This window comes from Macrosteles quadrilineatus, unplaced genomic scaffold (genome assembly GCF_028750875.1).
Source record: "Macrosteles quadrilineatus isolate MER2022 unplaced genomic scaffold, UCM_ALF_1.0 Scaffold_7__1_contigs__length_78375512, whole genome shotgun sequence".
Classification (NCBI taxonomy): Eukaryota; Metazoa; Arthropoda; class Insecta; order Hemiptera; family Cicadellidae; genus Macrosteles; species Macrosteles quadrilineatus.
Genome location: NW_026542600.1, coordinates 65,314,642 through 65,329,443, shown reverse-complemented (window position 1 = coordinate 65,329,443; position 14,802 = coordinate 65,314,642). Strand labels below are relative to the sequence as shown.

The 14,802-nt window shown below is 31.2% G+C and overlaps 1 protein-coding gene across 1 annotated transcript in view; it reads left to right on the top strand.

Moving 5' to 3' along the window:
• Nucleotides 1-14,802, top strand: part of LOC128999055 (copper-transporting ATPase 2-like) — a 47,680-nt gene that overhangs the window by 7,605 nt on the left and 25,273 nt on the right. Inside the window, exons 3-4 of the mRNA XM_054425411.1 lie at nt 11,501-11,624; nt 12,890-13,105. Coding sequence (XP_054281386.1) covers nt 11,501-11,624; nt 12,890-13,105 — 340 coding nt within the window. The remainder of the gene's footprint in view (nt 1-11,500; nt 11,625-12,889; nt 13,106-14,802) is intronic.

The window sequence follows — 14,802 nt, the reverse complement described above, 5'->3', positions numbered from 1 at the left end:
ACGCAGATGACTGTGAGCTGCAAAACTTGCTGCACTCTTTCAATATGTATTGCTCGAATTTTGAACCCACTAGGGGCAGAAAATGCCTTGATAACATTGCTGTGAATTTCTCCAAAAACTTCTTCTTTGTCAGCATTGACAACTTTTCTCTTTCAGATCATTAGGCGGTGTGTTTAAGTATAAATATTGCAATTCAGGTAGAACAAACTTCAAACCAAGCTGCAAAAAGAATTTATAGCCATTTTAATCAATCTAAATTCATCTCTAATGTTAGCAGCATAGACTGGCCGGCTCTGGCGACTCGGACGTGCATGCAGGCGATGAAATATTTTCAGCTATGTTCAGCCGGCTTCAAATAGTGGTCGATAATTGCTTTCCGCTTTAGACAACTTCTAATAAAAATTATCAAAGTAAAACCCCTGCTCGTGGATGTCGATGGTTTACTGAGGAGCTACGCTTAATGAGAGAGACAGTTTTGATGGCTTTTGACGCGTACAAGATATCCAATAAGGGAGGACAGAGAGACCTATGTGACTCTCAAACGAACCTATAAAAACGCTCTTACATCAGCCAAGCTCAATGCAAATGTTGAGGAAATTGAGTCTGCAAATAATAAATGCAAAGCTGCCTGGTCCATCATCCGAGGTAACATCGAGAATCCTAACGCCAGGCCTAAAATGCACTATTGACTATCGGGTCACAGTCAGATTGCATATAATACTGAAAGTATTTGACCAGAGTTATCAATTAACTGACCAATGATTGACCTCTACCTTATCCTTTAAGTACGGGGTCATTAAAAAAGGTGTCTATTTATTTAATACTAAATTAATAATATAATTTGTAACTAAAAACAATAGTCATTAATGTATAAAGAAAGGCAGAAAAACGTAAATAATTATGTAAAATATCAAACCCTATATAAGTTCTAAGTGTTGCCTGACAGTTATCCTTGTGATGGAATAGTAAATGCTGTTACTTTGAAATAATAGTCGGGAACTGAATGTTTCTTAGCTTTCTGGTACTACGTAAAATAACGCTAGATATTATTTTTGTCACCTATCAGCATTGTCTGAATCGTATAGCATTATTACAATCAGCATTATTTCACTCTCCCGTTCTTAACAGTTCATATGATATTACAAAATAATAGGGCATTCTCAGTAACATTTTACCAAGATAATAGGTAAAACTTCAAAAATATTATTATTTATCATATTAAGCAAAATATTCCCACCTCTATCTTAGTGATAGTTATCCCAACATCACATAACTCAAGAGAACTTAATGTGTGGTTCACATTCAAGCATTAGTCTGCTGTCAGCCCTAATATGTATTCAAATGTATATGTATCCAATAGTATTTTACAGGTTTTTGCCGTTTAAAGATTTGGTAGGAGTAAAAGACATATTGATTTTACCGGATAGAACTTAAACTGGATATTAATCTGTGGTTCTATTTAGACAAATTCAGGTGAATTTTTACACTAGTAGACCCAACACCTATGTAACAGTTTTAACTTGGTTTACATCTAGTTTTAAAAACTTAAATAGACACAGAAATAAAGAGGATACTGAACATTTCATTTTGAGACTTATAAAAGAACCTCGATAATTTTGCATAAATGTAAACTAAGAGATCACAAAGAACAGATTGATATCCAAAATACAATTCTCCTGACATGAGAACACCCTTATGGTTCTGTTTATATCCAATCAAATGAATGAATTCCTTAACTATCATTTTACAATTCAGAAATAATCTTGATGCAAAACAACATGTACTGTAGGCTACTTTGAATACACTACAAGGGTATAAACAAAAATGAAATAATTGTATTAGTAAATTAGAGTAAAACATTCTATTATTAATTTAAATTGAAAATTATTGAAAGCAGAAATAAAATACTTGGACATAGAGAGGCAGGAAATTCCCCAACAATATCAGGCTGTGGTGAGAATGTGGTTTATTGCATTCCTGTTCCACGACACGTCTTGTTCTTCTAAATTATCGAGTTAAATATTTTAATATTCCTAAAATATATAGCAAAGGTTTCTTTTAATTTAAATGGCCTTCTTGTATCTTGGATTCCAATTAGGTATGTAAACATATTTTCTTAATATTAGTCACAGTGTTTTGTCAGCTGTTGATTCATGTTTGTAAAACTTACTTGATCTATATATTGAAAATTAAATACATACAGTAATAATAAATAAAACAAAAAAATATAAGACAGAATAAGACTTTATTTGCCATTCTGAAAAATTGCAAAGTTTGCAAAAGACAATGGCCTGACAAAAGTTATCAATGAGTATTAGTGATGATTCACTGATTCAGTGGTTTCAACTAAAATATTTTAGAACTTAAAGCTAACATTTGGCAGATTAAGGTGGAAACTCAGAGCTTAAAGCCATACAATTATACTATTCTTGTAACTGGTGAGCTTACAAAGGCCATAGTCAACATTACGGGGCTGAAATGGGCTGAAGAGTTTCTACGCTTAGCTGCTGTTGAGATCATTATACTGTTACTTGCTTTTTTGTTTCTTTATCATTCTAGTTGTTGTTTAAGTGATTTATTTACTGTTACTTGTTTTTTGATTCTTTATCTTCGTTAGCTAATTACCAAATTTGTTGTTCCCCATGTTGATTGTTAATTATTGTTGTTATTTATTGTATTTATTGTTATTTATTGTTATTTATTGTTATATATATTGATATATTTTTGATACATTCTTATTTATTAGGGATTTTTAGTCAGGTCATCTTCATGTTATGGATGAAATGTTCTATGTAAGTCTGAATGAAATGTCTTGCCATCATTGTATGTTTATGAAAATGGAGTTTTCCGTCTGTGAATAAATAAATAAATAAATTACAATATAACTTGACAATGGTAACTCCCAAAGTTTGCTGTCTACAAACTGTATTTACATTTAGATAAGATAACTATCAGTCCAATTGTTTAGGAAGAGTCATTGACATTTGTGTTTGATGATAAGCTAGTCTAGAAATTTCATGTTTTAGATAAAAAAGTACACAGCCTAATTCTAAACTGATCAAGAGTCATATAAAACTTACTTGAGCTATACCAATATGCTTGAGGGCCCCCTTCCGCGGATAATGCCTATCCTTTGTACAAAGTAAAAAGTCATTATTTACTTACTTATAAAAGCCGTGGTTGTTCAGAATGATTTAGTTTAGGCCATTGCCTATTGGATACTGAAGTAGACATCCCATCTATGGACCAACTATTGCCAATTTTTTTATCAAAAAAATATCATAGTTGAGTGAACAAGTCACAGAGCACTAGTGTATCAGATTCTATGTTCTGCTTTTTTTGTTGCTGACATAGTTTATGGGTCATAACAATTGCTATAACCACTATAAGTCGTTCCAACAGTTTGACTTGGTGAAAAAGTTCATGTATTGAATAGAAATTAGTAATTTACATCAGCACAATCTGTTGGTGGCTCACATCAACTACGACGATTTTGATTAAAAAACTGGCGACAACTTTGACATGGGGATGGAATGTCTAGTTTTATTAATAGTCCAAGGTTTATAATTTCCATTTCAAACTGCATTCTTATCCTCAAACATTCACAACATCACACTATAGAGGTAAAAAAACGTTAAAAATATCATTGATCTAGAATTGGAATACTTGTCTGAGTACATAGCAACAATTCTTCATTTTACTGTACATCGTAAAAGTAAAAATCCCACCTTATTTAGCATTAAAAGTTAAATGTCTTGGTTCCCTTCAACTGAGTCAAACTGCAAAACAATGAAGCTGTAACTTTTGCCTGTTAAATCAACACATTACATAGCTATAAATGTTTCGCTTTAGCAATGCATGAGACTTTATGGTTTTTGTGACCCGTATGAGCAAGTTATAATTTTGTTAGTGTTACTGTAGTATACTGTATCTGATTTTTAATAAAAGTATTTCACTCCTTTTAACACGTTCGCGGCGGCATGGGAGCGATCGCTCCCATACGGAACCCTAATGCCATCCTGGTGGGTGCGATCGCTCCCAAGCTAAAATGCAGTACGAAATGATTTATTTTTAAGCCAGGATTAGAGCTAGAAACTTGAAACCTCGCACAGCACTGCTCAATAGTATACTGTATTTTGTTGTGGTGTTGGTTGGTAGTAAATCTTCCCGTAAATCCCCGTCTGGCAATCTCAAAATTCTACTTTTGTCCCGCCTTTTCTCCTCCATTTGGCAATACAATTCCAATGGGACCGGCTACGTTACAAGCAGTGCTGCTATCTGTTGGTGTTTAGCGAACTACGTCGACTCTCGTTGTAAAGCAGGACATCCTCGCACGTTATTTGCTATTTGTCAGCCCGAAATTGGAAAGCCAATCACACGCGGCAATCGGGTTTGTTCGATGCTGAGGGCTGCGCCGGACCTGGGATACGCCCGCCATTTGACGTGCCGCCGCGAACGTGTTAAAAAGGAGTAAGTTCTAGAATCATAGATATACAGGGTGATTGATATAAGTGTGCCAGCCGTTTTATTCAAAAACTATAAGAGATATAAAAAAAAGTTAAATGGTAAGTGCCTTGGATTTTTTATTAAAAAAATTGTAGTCAAGTCAAAAAAATTATTTTAGCCGCCATTTTTCCAATATGGCCGCCAACTTTGATTTTTCTTACGGAACACCTTGTATTTTATGATGTATTCTGGTAGAAAATGTAATTTTAAGACGATTTTATTCTTGTGATTTTTTCCATAAACCTAACCGTTCCAAAGATAATAATGGTTAAAGTTTTGAAATTTTGAATGGTTTATGAATAAAACAGCTGGCACGCTTTATTAGGCCTTTACGAAACTCTTTCTCATGCAGAAATTTCAAAACTTTAACCATTATTATCTTTGAAACGGTTAGGTTTATGAAAAAAATCACAAGAATAAAATCATCTTAAAATTACATTTTCTACCAGAATACATCATAAAATACAAGGTGTTCCGTAAGAAAAATCAAAGTTGGCGGCCATATTGGAATAATGGCGGCTAAAATAATTTTTTTGACTTGACTACAATTTTTTTAATAAAAAATCCAAGGCACTTACCATTTAACTTTTTTTCATATCTCTTATAGTTTTTGAATAAAACGGCTGGCACACTTATATCGATCACCCTGTATATCCACTATGTTTGCAAAGTAGTAAATAAAACCTATAAAACGTTGACATTGCATTTAGAGCAAAGTTTTGTAGTCGAGGTAAACAGATTGTCGGTTGACATAAAGTAACTTAAAAAATCGCCCTATTGCAAAAAAACATGAAGGCTTAATCAGTATCCAGCTGATGTAATAGAATTGATTTCAACTGTTAATTGCAATAGGGAATTTACAAGTAAATCCAATCCCCATGTAAACAACACTAAATGTCGGTCTGTAAAACTTTCTAGACCTATTAAAAAGCAATTTTATGAAGAATAAACAATTTATTCATTTAATATTAGCTAATAGTTTTTTGGTTCCCTACTTAAATGAAAGCAGCACTTAGTTGTTTCAATAACTCTAATACAGTGTACAGTAAATTAATAAAGTGTACCTTACCCAACTGTATGAATATATTATTCATGAACAAGCAATCCACAGAATTTAGGACTTAAAAACATGATGATATGGATAGAATAATATTCAAATATAATTTGTCATTTTAAACTAAATGGAACACTATATTTGTTGGAATATCAAAACCCTCCCACAAGATGCCATGCAAAATGTTAATAATTTGTTTGGAATTTGTGGTGAAAGTTATTTTACACTCTTGTACCAAGTTTTATGATACTCAAATTATTACAGCAGTATATAATTTATTTTTCTAACCTGCTGTATTCCATCAGAAATTTAAACTATTGTTCCTATAGTATTACTAAAACAAAATGACCATTTACTGTTTATAAAGAATTATGAATTTAAATTTATATTTATTTTAGTTGAGTAATTTTCTCTGTAGGCAAAATAATTTATACACTTTAAGTAATTTGTGTTTCTTCACCATAGACATTGCTGTTAACATTTTGAAAGGGACCGGTCCAACCCCTGGTCTTGTTATTATATAGTCAGCCTTTTGTTAGGTAGCATTTTAATTCATAGCCCAATGACAAATGGCATCTGGGTCTGGAAATGATCTTGCTTGAAATCGAACCAGCGACCTTCAAATTTGGAGGCGAGCATTAACCACTTGTCTACCCAGGCTTTTAACTCAACAAAAATAAATAAGATCATTAAAAAAATCGTAACACCTATCTCTTTGATATTGGCTTATCATTTTAAAAAGCAGGAATGTAAATTTTTAGAATTATCACTGCTAAAAATACGTGGAAAATTTGATTTCAGGGCTAAACTGATAAAAAAATTCTTGAATGTACGTCTTATAATTTATAATTAAAACTATAGTGTTACATATAATATAGTTTGTCAGGCATATTATAAGCTAATTTCTCAAGATTACTGAATCTTCATTAAATAATTTATGTTTTTATAGTTTCTTAAAGTATTTCACTTGACCACAATGTTATTTTATAGAAATTTTGCACAGTTTGGTGAGAAAACCAGGCGTATCCATTGGAAAACCTGATTACGCACTACTATATACTAGGAAGGTCACTGGTGGTCTCAGATAAGCAAGATCCTGTCCTAGTGCTAGCAAGGCTCAAGGTCATTATTTACTGATTCCTATTTATCATTCTTGCTAAACATTCTAGCAATTTCCAACATTGTTTATCTTTAAAGGTTTATTAGAATGAGCTAACCGAAACTCAAAAGTCTGTAGTGTTTCTTCTGATTATGTTAATTATTTTTCTCTAATGTGCGAAACATAAGTAATGTTGAGAGGTTATGAAAGATTGCTTGTGTATTGACAACTAAACTTTAATATTTGTCTAGGTTACATGAGCAAAATTGTTAGGATGATGATGATAGGATGATTAATACCATAACAATATATTTAGCTTGGGTTATTTGAGTATTCTAGTTATTAATACATAATTATTTTATGAAAGCAATTTAATTTATTTTGTCTTAATTTAGAGATTTTAACACTTTCAAATATTTAACTGGCTTAATTTAATTTATGACAAATTTATAAACAATCATAACCTTAAAACCCTTAATTCATTTAATATTTACACACTCAAACATGAAGGAAAAGATTTATTAAAAAAATATCTATTTAAACCTAGGATAATTTATTTTAAACAGTTCAAAAGCAACCAATGATTGTTAGTATCCATAGTTCTTACAATTAATAAGTATACTCACCAACATTGATGATAATTTCTTTCATTGAGTCTTATAACTCAGTAGACATGTGTGACTGACTGGTGGGCTTGCAAACTCCCCCCTTCCCCCTCCTATTCTCAGGTGAAAGGAGTGAGGCTAAGTCAAGGCATCCAGTTATCCAGTCCAGTATAACCAGAGCAGTGAAAGTATGTGCCTGTGGAGTTTCTAAATTACAGTTCTATTATGATTAGACCTACATTATTGGGTCTCTTTAGTTCACATTTGCAACTTTTCTGTTGATGTGTGACTATCAGGCTATAAATTTGTATTATCTTTGTATTGTAGGTAGTGCTATATGATAAGACAGTCAGTTTTAAGGTTATAACTTTGATAATATTTTGATATTCAAGTTTAACACTTTCAAGTGTGTGAATAAGTATGTAATTTGCATCTGTTTAATTTTGCTATTTTCACTTTTATAAAGGGAAAAGGTTTTGAATGTATAATCATTAGTTTAGTATTAAGTGGATAAAAACAATCTAAAATGATAAACTTTGACAAATTTTTCAACTTGCTTGTTTAAATACTGGGTAACCTTAAATATAATACTATTTGTGCCCTAAAAAATTTCCTTGATGTTCGTTACAATAAAAACAATTGATTTCATATAAAAAAGCGTTTTTAAAGAAATAGTAATTTTTAACTTGTAGAAATACAACACTCAATATTGCAATTAATTATTTTTAAATTTAACCTGTTACAATATGAAACAAAATAGTTTTCATCGTACAATCAACCAAGATGAGTATATTCTGTAATAATGTAACTCATTCAACCTATAAAACTTTATAAGAGGTGTATAATTATTTTAAAATCTCTGAACTATTATCTTGTTTGTAGTGAACATTTTATAAAGAAAAGAGTTTTATGATCTACTCTTAGTATTATTGTTTTATTATTTTAGTTGATATTTTTCACAAAATTAAATAAAAAAAACTATATGCCATGCAAATAAACAACTAGTGTGGTGAGATTATTTGGAGATGGGATTTTCAAAAGTGTTGTGCGACAAGAGTTTGTGACATCTATAAATCTTAAAACTTATTATTGTGTTTAAAAAATGAATAGATCAATGATCAAGTGGTCTGCTTTGAAACAGAGGTAAGCATACAATTTGACCAATCAACAAAACCTACAGATATTCAGTGACTATATATAAATATTATTTGCATTTTTGATTTAAAATTTTCTAAATTGATAAGTAAATAACTGTCTCTAAAAAACCTTATAATTTTGCAAATTCATCAAATAACTGTGTTTATTCACCGTAGTGTGATGTTTGATCAACCTGGTTGTATCAACCTTACTTTAAGGTAAACATGAAATCAGATAATGCTCTTTGTTTTCAATATTTTATTAATCACACTAGTTTTGTTCTGTTCATGGTGTAAGAACGTTTTAGTTTCATACCATTCTTTGTATGAAAGATTTAAGTTGAATAATACTAAGTGAATATAAAAATCATATACCTTGTTACAATAACACGCATTTGTTACGTTACTGTTCAGTTGGATTTTGCTTGATAGTAAAATATAGAGTAATTCTTTTGAATGTCAATTAAAATTTTTTTAAGTAGGTCATGTTAAAAAATATTGATCGGTCAACATGTTAACTGTAAAAGCATAAATTTAATACAAAAATAAAATTAGATGAAACAATACTTGGGTCGTTGATAAAGTTGATTGTAGTTACATAATTGTATTTACTCACACATTTATTACAAGCATCTTTAAATATCAATGAAGGAGGGGATATTTTCTGAGTGTGGATTCCCGATAAGTATTGACATTGAGATTATATCAGTTAACCTAAGTGAACTTTTGTATTGTCAGTTTGATAATGTAACAAATCCTAGTCAGTCGCCATATTTAGGAAAACTGTTTTTACATTCTCACTGATTGTGTTTTTAGAAAAATCAGTCTAATATTAAGTGAAATTCAGTGTTTCTACATTATTCTTAACATATCAGAATGTCTAGCGAACATCTTATATCTTGGGATGAGGTTAGCATTGAATCGTGGGATGTAGCTACCACGTCTGGTAGTGGTTTGATATATACATATAAAGATTCGTAAGTATTTGTAAATATTTATGACAAGGAAGATTTAACCATATTAATAGATTTGAAGTATTTACTTCGCAATATATTGTAAATTTGTAATGTAGACAGACTAAATGGGACAAAATTATTTAATAAATTTTAAATATATTACCTTACATGTTAATTATTATTATGCCATAGTATGTGGACTTTTTCAACAATGGTAGAGGAAACAATAGTCACAAATAAGACTATTGTACTATTGAGTCTTCAGTATAAACAGCTGGTTATAGTGTTAACAGTTGCTAACCTCTCAATGCTTGAAATTCACAAGCTTTGTTTGTTCTTTTAATACAAAACTGTAATTAAGACCTCAATTACGTGTTGACAGCAAAATTGCATCCATCATATAATCAATGCATTAGGTGGGGGTGATCAAGGTACAATTTAATGTATACATTTTTTTGCATTTTGCGGATATTAGGAATTTTAAAATAAAAAATCAATCTTTTCTAATCATTCTTAGTAACCTAGTTCAAAATTTTCGAGCTGAAGGGATGCTAGAGATTGTTGCCTCCAATTGTTTAGTTGAATGCTGCGTAAAGAGACAGTTCTATTGTGCTGTTAGATCCCTCCCCCTCTTGATAGGTGGACTTATAGCTTATGGTGGGTTACAAACCATATATCATTAGCTTAATACTATTGGTGATTGGAAGATTGAAATCAGTGACCTTATGACAGAAAACTGGCACTTTACCACATAATTACGTAGGCCCTAATAAATTAATTTCCTGGTTCTTGAACCAAAGTTACAAGAAGTTATCGATTGCTTTTGCTGCTGAAAAATATTACCTCAATCTTTTGATTGTTCTATGGCTTAGAGAACAATTGCTCTTCTCCATGGCTTAGAGCATGGCTTAGCATGGCTTTGTAACATGGCTTAGAGAGTGTCTGTTAATGCAGAAGAGATAAAATGTGTGTGGGCGGATACCAGGTTAAATAATTTATTTTGATTTTCAACGTTAAAAAAATACTAAACCAATTCAACAAGTGAGAAATTGTTTGGTTACTGGTAGTTTTATTTGTATTTCTTCAAGATTTCAACTGTATGATTGATAGGACTATAAAAGTATTAAATCAATTAATCATAAAATTTGTTAAGAATGTCTTTCAAACTTCAAGCAAGGTCTATGTTGTATATTTGTATTGTAAATATAACCAATTATAATTATTCATAATAAGAATTATGCGAGTTCAATGTAATATAAACCATTACAGTACCAAAGCAATGAAAATCAGAAGGTGAATGTGTGTAGTATGAAAATAAAAAAACCTATTGAGCAAAAAAATGGTTACAATACTTAGGTCGTCATGGCACCCAAAAGACTGTCGTAATATATCAATCATGGTACTGGGCGAGTCGACATTTTGGTCCAGTAATTTTCTGCTACATATTAATATCCTCCATTTCTTCTCTGAAGAGGCTTTTTACCTGATGGTTTGAAACAGAACCATGGAGCCATAAAAGCTGCATAAAAGATGATAAATGCTTGACTATATTTCACAATTAACTAATGTGTGGCTTCTAAGAAAATAATATTAGATAAAATAGAGTAGTACTCTATTTTCAGTAAATTTACTTCGGTAAATCTGAGTGCCTATGGCATTTTCCCCCTTTATTTAGCAAGGAAACTGTTGGAACATAGTTTTTTTATCATATAACACAGATAGTACAGAGCTAAAAGTTAATAGAGAGCTTTATTATTAAAATAGCGAAGTGGAAATTAGGACAGAAATTGATCTGACTTAAGATCAAGCCGATAATAAAAATTTGGTTTGTCATGATTTACACCTTTGGTTGTCTCACATAGCAAACATATTTTTGGAGTTACTAGTTTTTGTAAGAATGGCTCCTCTCAAAAAACACAATTCTGTATAACAACAACCAACTGTTGCCGTTTGTGAAGTAAACTATTTTTATTATAACTCCAAAGCTAGAAAAGTTTTGTAGAACTATTGTTTGAAATATACTTAGTATCATTTTTTAACCTTTCTAGAATTGTGTGTTAGTTTATACACAACCCCCAAATTGTATTTAGTAAAGTTAAAACTTTACCACGGCCAGCAAATTAATAATGAATTGTTTCTTTCAGCGATGAAGAGGATGACCTGGAGCCGGAAAAAATTGTTTTGGGAGTGGAGGGGATGACTTGCACGAGTTGTGTCAACAGCATTGAAGGCAACTTAAAAACACAACCAGGGATAATATCTATCAAGGTAATGTTAAGTGCATGAACATGAAATAGCTCATAAATATATTATGTTGACAGGCGTAAATGGCAGGTTACAGACAAATAATTCAAATATTATACATTCTACGGTTTAAACAATTATTTTCAGTCACCTTATCATTCTTGGAACAATTTGTAAGTTGTATACACTTAATCTTAACAAAAAAGGGGTTACTCAGTGGTTATGTAGCATAAATAAAGAGGAAAACTAGGAGAACACCTAATCAATTACTTATGTAATCAGATTTTTTCTCAACAATTGGCTTAGTTAGGTTAATAAACAGAGATTAAATGATGTTAAATTATGAAAGTAAACATTTACAACAGTGAAAATTGTATAACTTTGGGGTTCTTACAAAACCAAACAGACTTGTCAGTTTATTTTCTCAGTTTATTACTAAGATATTGATCAATCATTTTAGCCTCTGGATTGCTTATATATAATCAAAACTGACAAAACTGTTTATTCCATATAGTATCAGTAGATTACAACAATAGGTGTGTAAAAAATTTTACAATTATTTTTTAACAACAGAAAAACTTAACTGGTTTTTAGCACTTCAATATCTTAATCAATTGATAATGTAAACTCTTACCTTAGCAATTCTTATTGTGGTTATCCGATATTAATTTCAGACCCGTAGGTCCATCTTCAGTCGGAAGTTTACCCCTAACCTCTGTATATTTTTTATGTCAACTGTAATGTGTATCGTGTTAAATGTCAACATACTTTCTATGAAACCCATCTGGTGGATCCTATTATAAGTATTTGGTCTCCCTAAACTTCCGACTGAAGATGGACCTACGGGTCCAAAATTAATATCGGATAACCACAATAAGGATTGCTAAGGTAAGAGTTTACATTATCAATTGATTAAGATATTGAAGTGCTAAAAACCAGTTAAGTTTTCCTGTTGTTAAAAAATAATTGTAAAATTTTTTACACACCTATTGTTGTAATCTACTGATACTATATGGAATAAACAGTTTTGTCATAGCTTATCCGGTGTGTTATAATATTTTGTCCCACTATTATTTATTGTGATATTTTATTTTATTACTTTAGTCACTGTATATTTTACTATACAGTGACTATAGAAGACAAAGTTTTTAAAATATTCTTTGAGTTTATAGAAGAAAAGTGTATAATTCCAACAAAAGTATTTGTTGCACCAAGCTAATAGACCATGAGTAAACAATTAAACAACCTGTAAAATGTAGCCCACTAACAATCTTATTTATTGGTTTTAGGTCAGTTTAGAAAATAAAAACGCAACAGTTGTTTACGACCCTGAGGGAACCAATCCTGAGCAAATACGTGATGCAATTGACGACATGGGGTTTGAAGCATCCCTTCCAGAAGCACAAAAAACTGTGGTGATTGGGATTGAAGGGATGACCTGTCAGTCTTGCGTGAACAACATCGAGTCCAACCTAAGCCAAAGAGCTGGAGTCATCTCGATCTCCGTGAGTATTAAGTGCTATGGATTTTATAACCCCTGAAAGGAAATCTTAGATAAGGTTTACCTGCTATTAGATAATTGTTTGCATAGTTTCAAAAGTAATTGGAGAATCACTGATTTTACTAGTGTGTCAAAAATGTTCCTAATTTAAATTTAAAAGCATTTAAAGCCATATATTTTAAACAGGGCCACAAAAAAAAAAAAAAAAATTAGTTTAGTTTAGTTTTTTTTTATAAATTATGTATTCAGCTAAAACAAGGAGTAGGATGTGTGCATCTCAGACTTTGGTGTGTTAGGGGTACTGGCCGATCATGGACATATTCACAAATATTTGAAGGATTTAGACTGCTTTCTCCTAAATTATTTTTGATTCTTCCTTACAAAGTTCTACTGGCTTAGACACTAAAACCCAAAGAAATTGTACAGTGTACTTATAAACTGCCATATTCTGCATAAAAAAATCATGATTTATTTATGTCGTTCTAGGAATTTTCCTTATTTGCATAGATTAATTATGCATATTTCATAATTATTTATGCCAAAAGGTTACTGAAAACACAGATTATTACAACATTAAGTTGAGTTTTTAATTAAATGCTTATTAATAACACATGTGCAATAATGATTTAAAATTGAAAATAGATTTTTAAATATAACAAGCTGTTCCAGGTTATGCAAAGACTTACTGTTTGTTATGATGAATATGTTACTTGAAGACCTACTTATTAGGCGCCTTAAAATAAGAAAATAAATAGCAAAACCTATAAATAATTAGAACACAGATGAAACCATTGTTGTTCGATAGTGAAAAGTATTGTGAATAACATATCAAAAGTCACCAAAAATATCTTTGGTGGAACACCACCATTTTTCCAAAATGGCGGCCAAATCCAGTAGTTTTTTCCTTATTATTGAAATTCTGACTTTCCAGTCAATATTGGTGAAAAGTCGTCAATACATTTAATGTTCCTCCTGATATTACCTTTAAAATGATACCAAATACATGTCCCTACAACAAAAAATAAACCCCGTAGAAATAATAAAATATTTCAAATAAAAATATTTTTTATAAATTAATGTAATAGTCCAAGCAAACTAAAAATAACGTACATAGGGATCGTATAAAAATTTGCAAGTAAACATTTTATGGTTTTATTTTTATTGTTGTGGTATGAAGAGTGACATACCAAAAGTTGCAAAAAATCAGTCCAAGGGAAACCCCCGTAATTAAGGAAAAAATGGCGGCTTTTCCCAATATTGGACAAATTTTGCAACAAAAGATACCACATGTTTTTTTGCACATTTTTCGAGATATTGACTTGGAACCACGACCGATATTTATTGGATAGTCCGTACTTAATTTCAATAGGGGACGCTTTTTGGGCCGCCATCTTGGATCAGCCATATTGGATCTGCCATATTGGATATAAATATTTTTAATGTAATTATAGTGTTGTGACACATCATTATGAACTAGATTTCCACGCTGATTTCAATGCTGAAATCAGTTTTTTAAATAGCGTTTTACGATTTTAAGGTATATAAAAACGAAAACTCTCCCCCATACATTTCTTATGGACGTTTCATACTTTGACAATTTAAAAACACATTGAAAACTACCACAGTCTAAAGTTGTACTATCAGGTTCAAGTATGGCGTGGAAATAGTTCACCAGCAGATCTAACAGATTGGGAGTGGTGT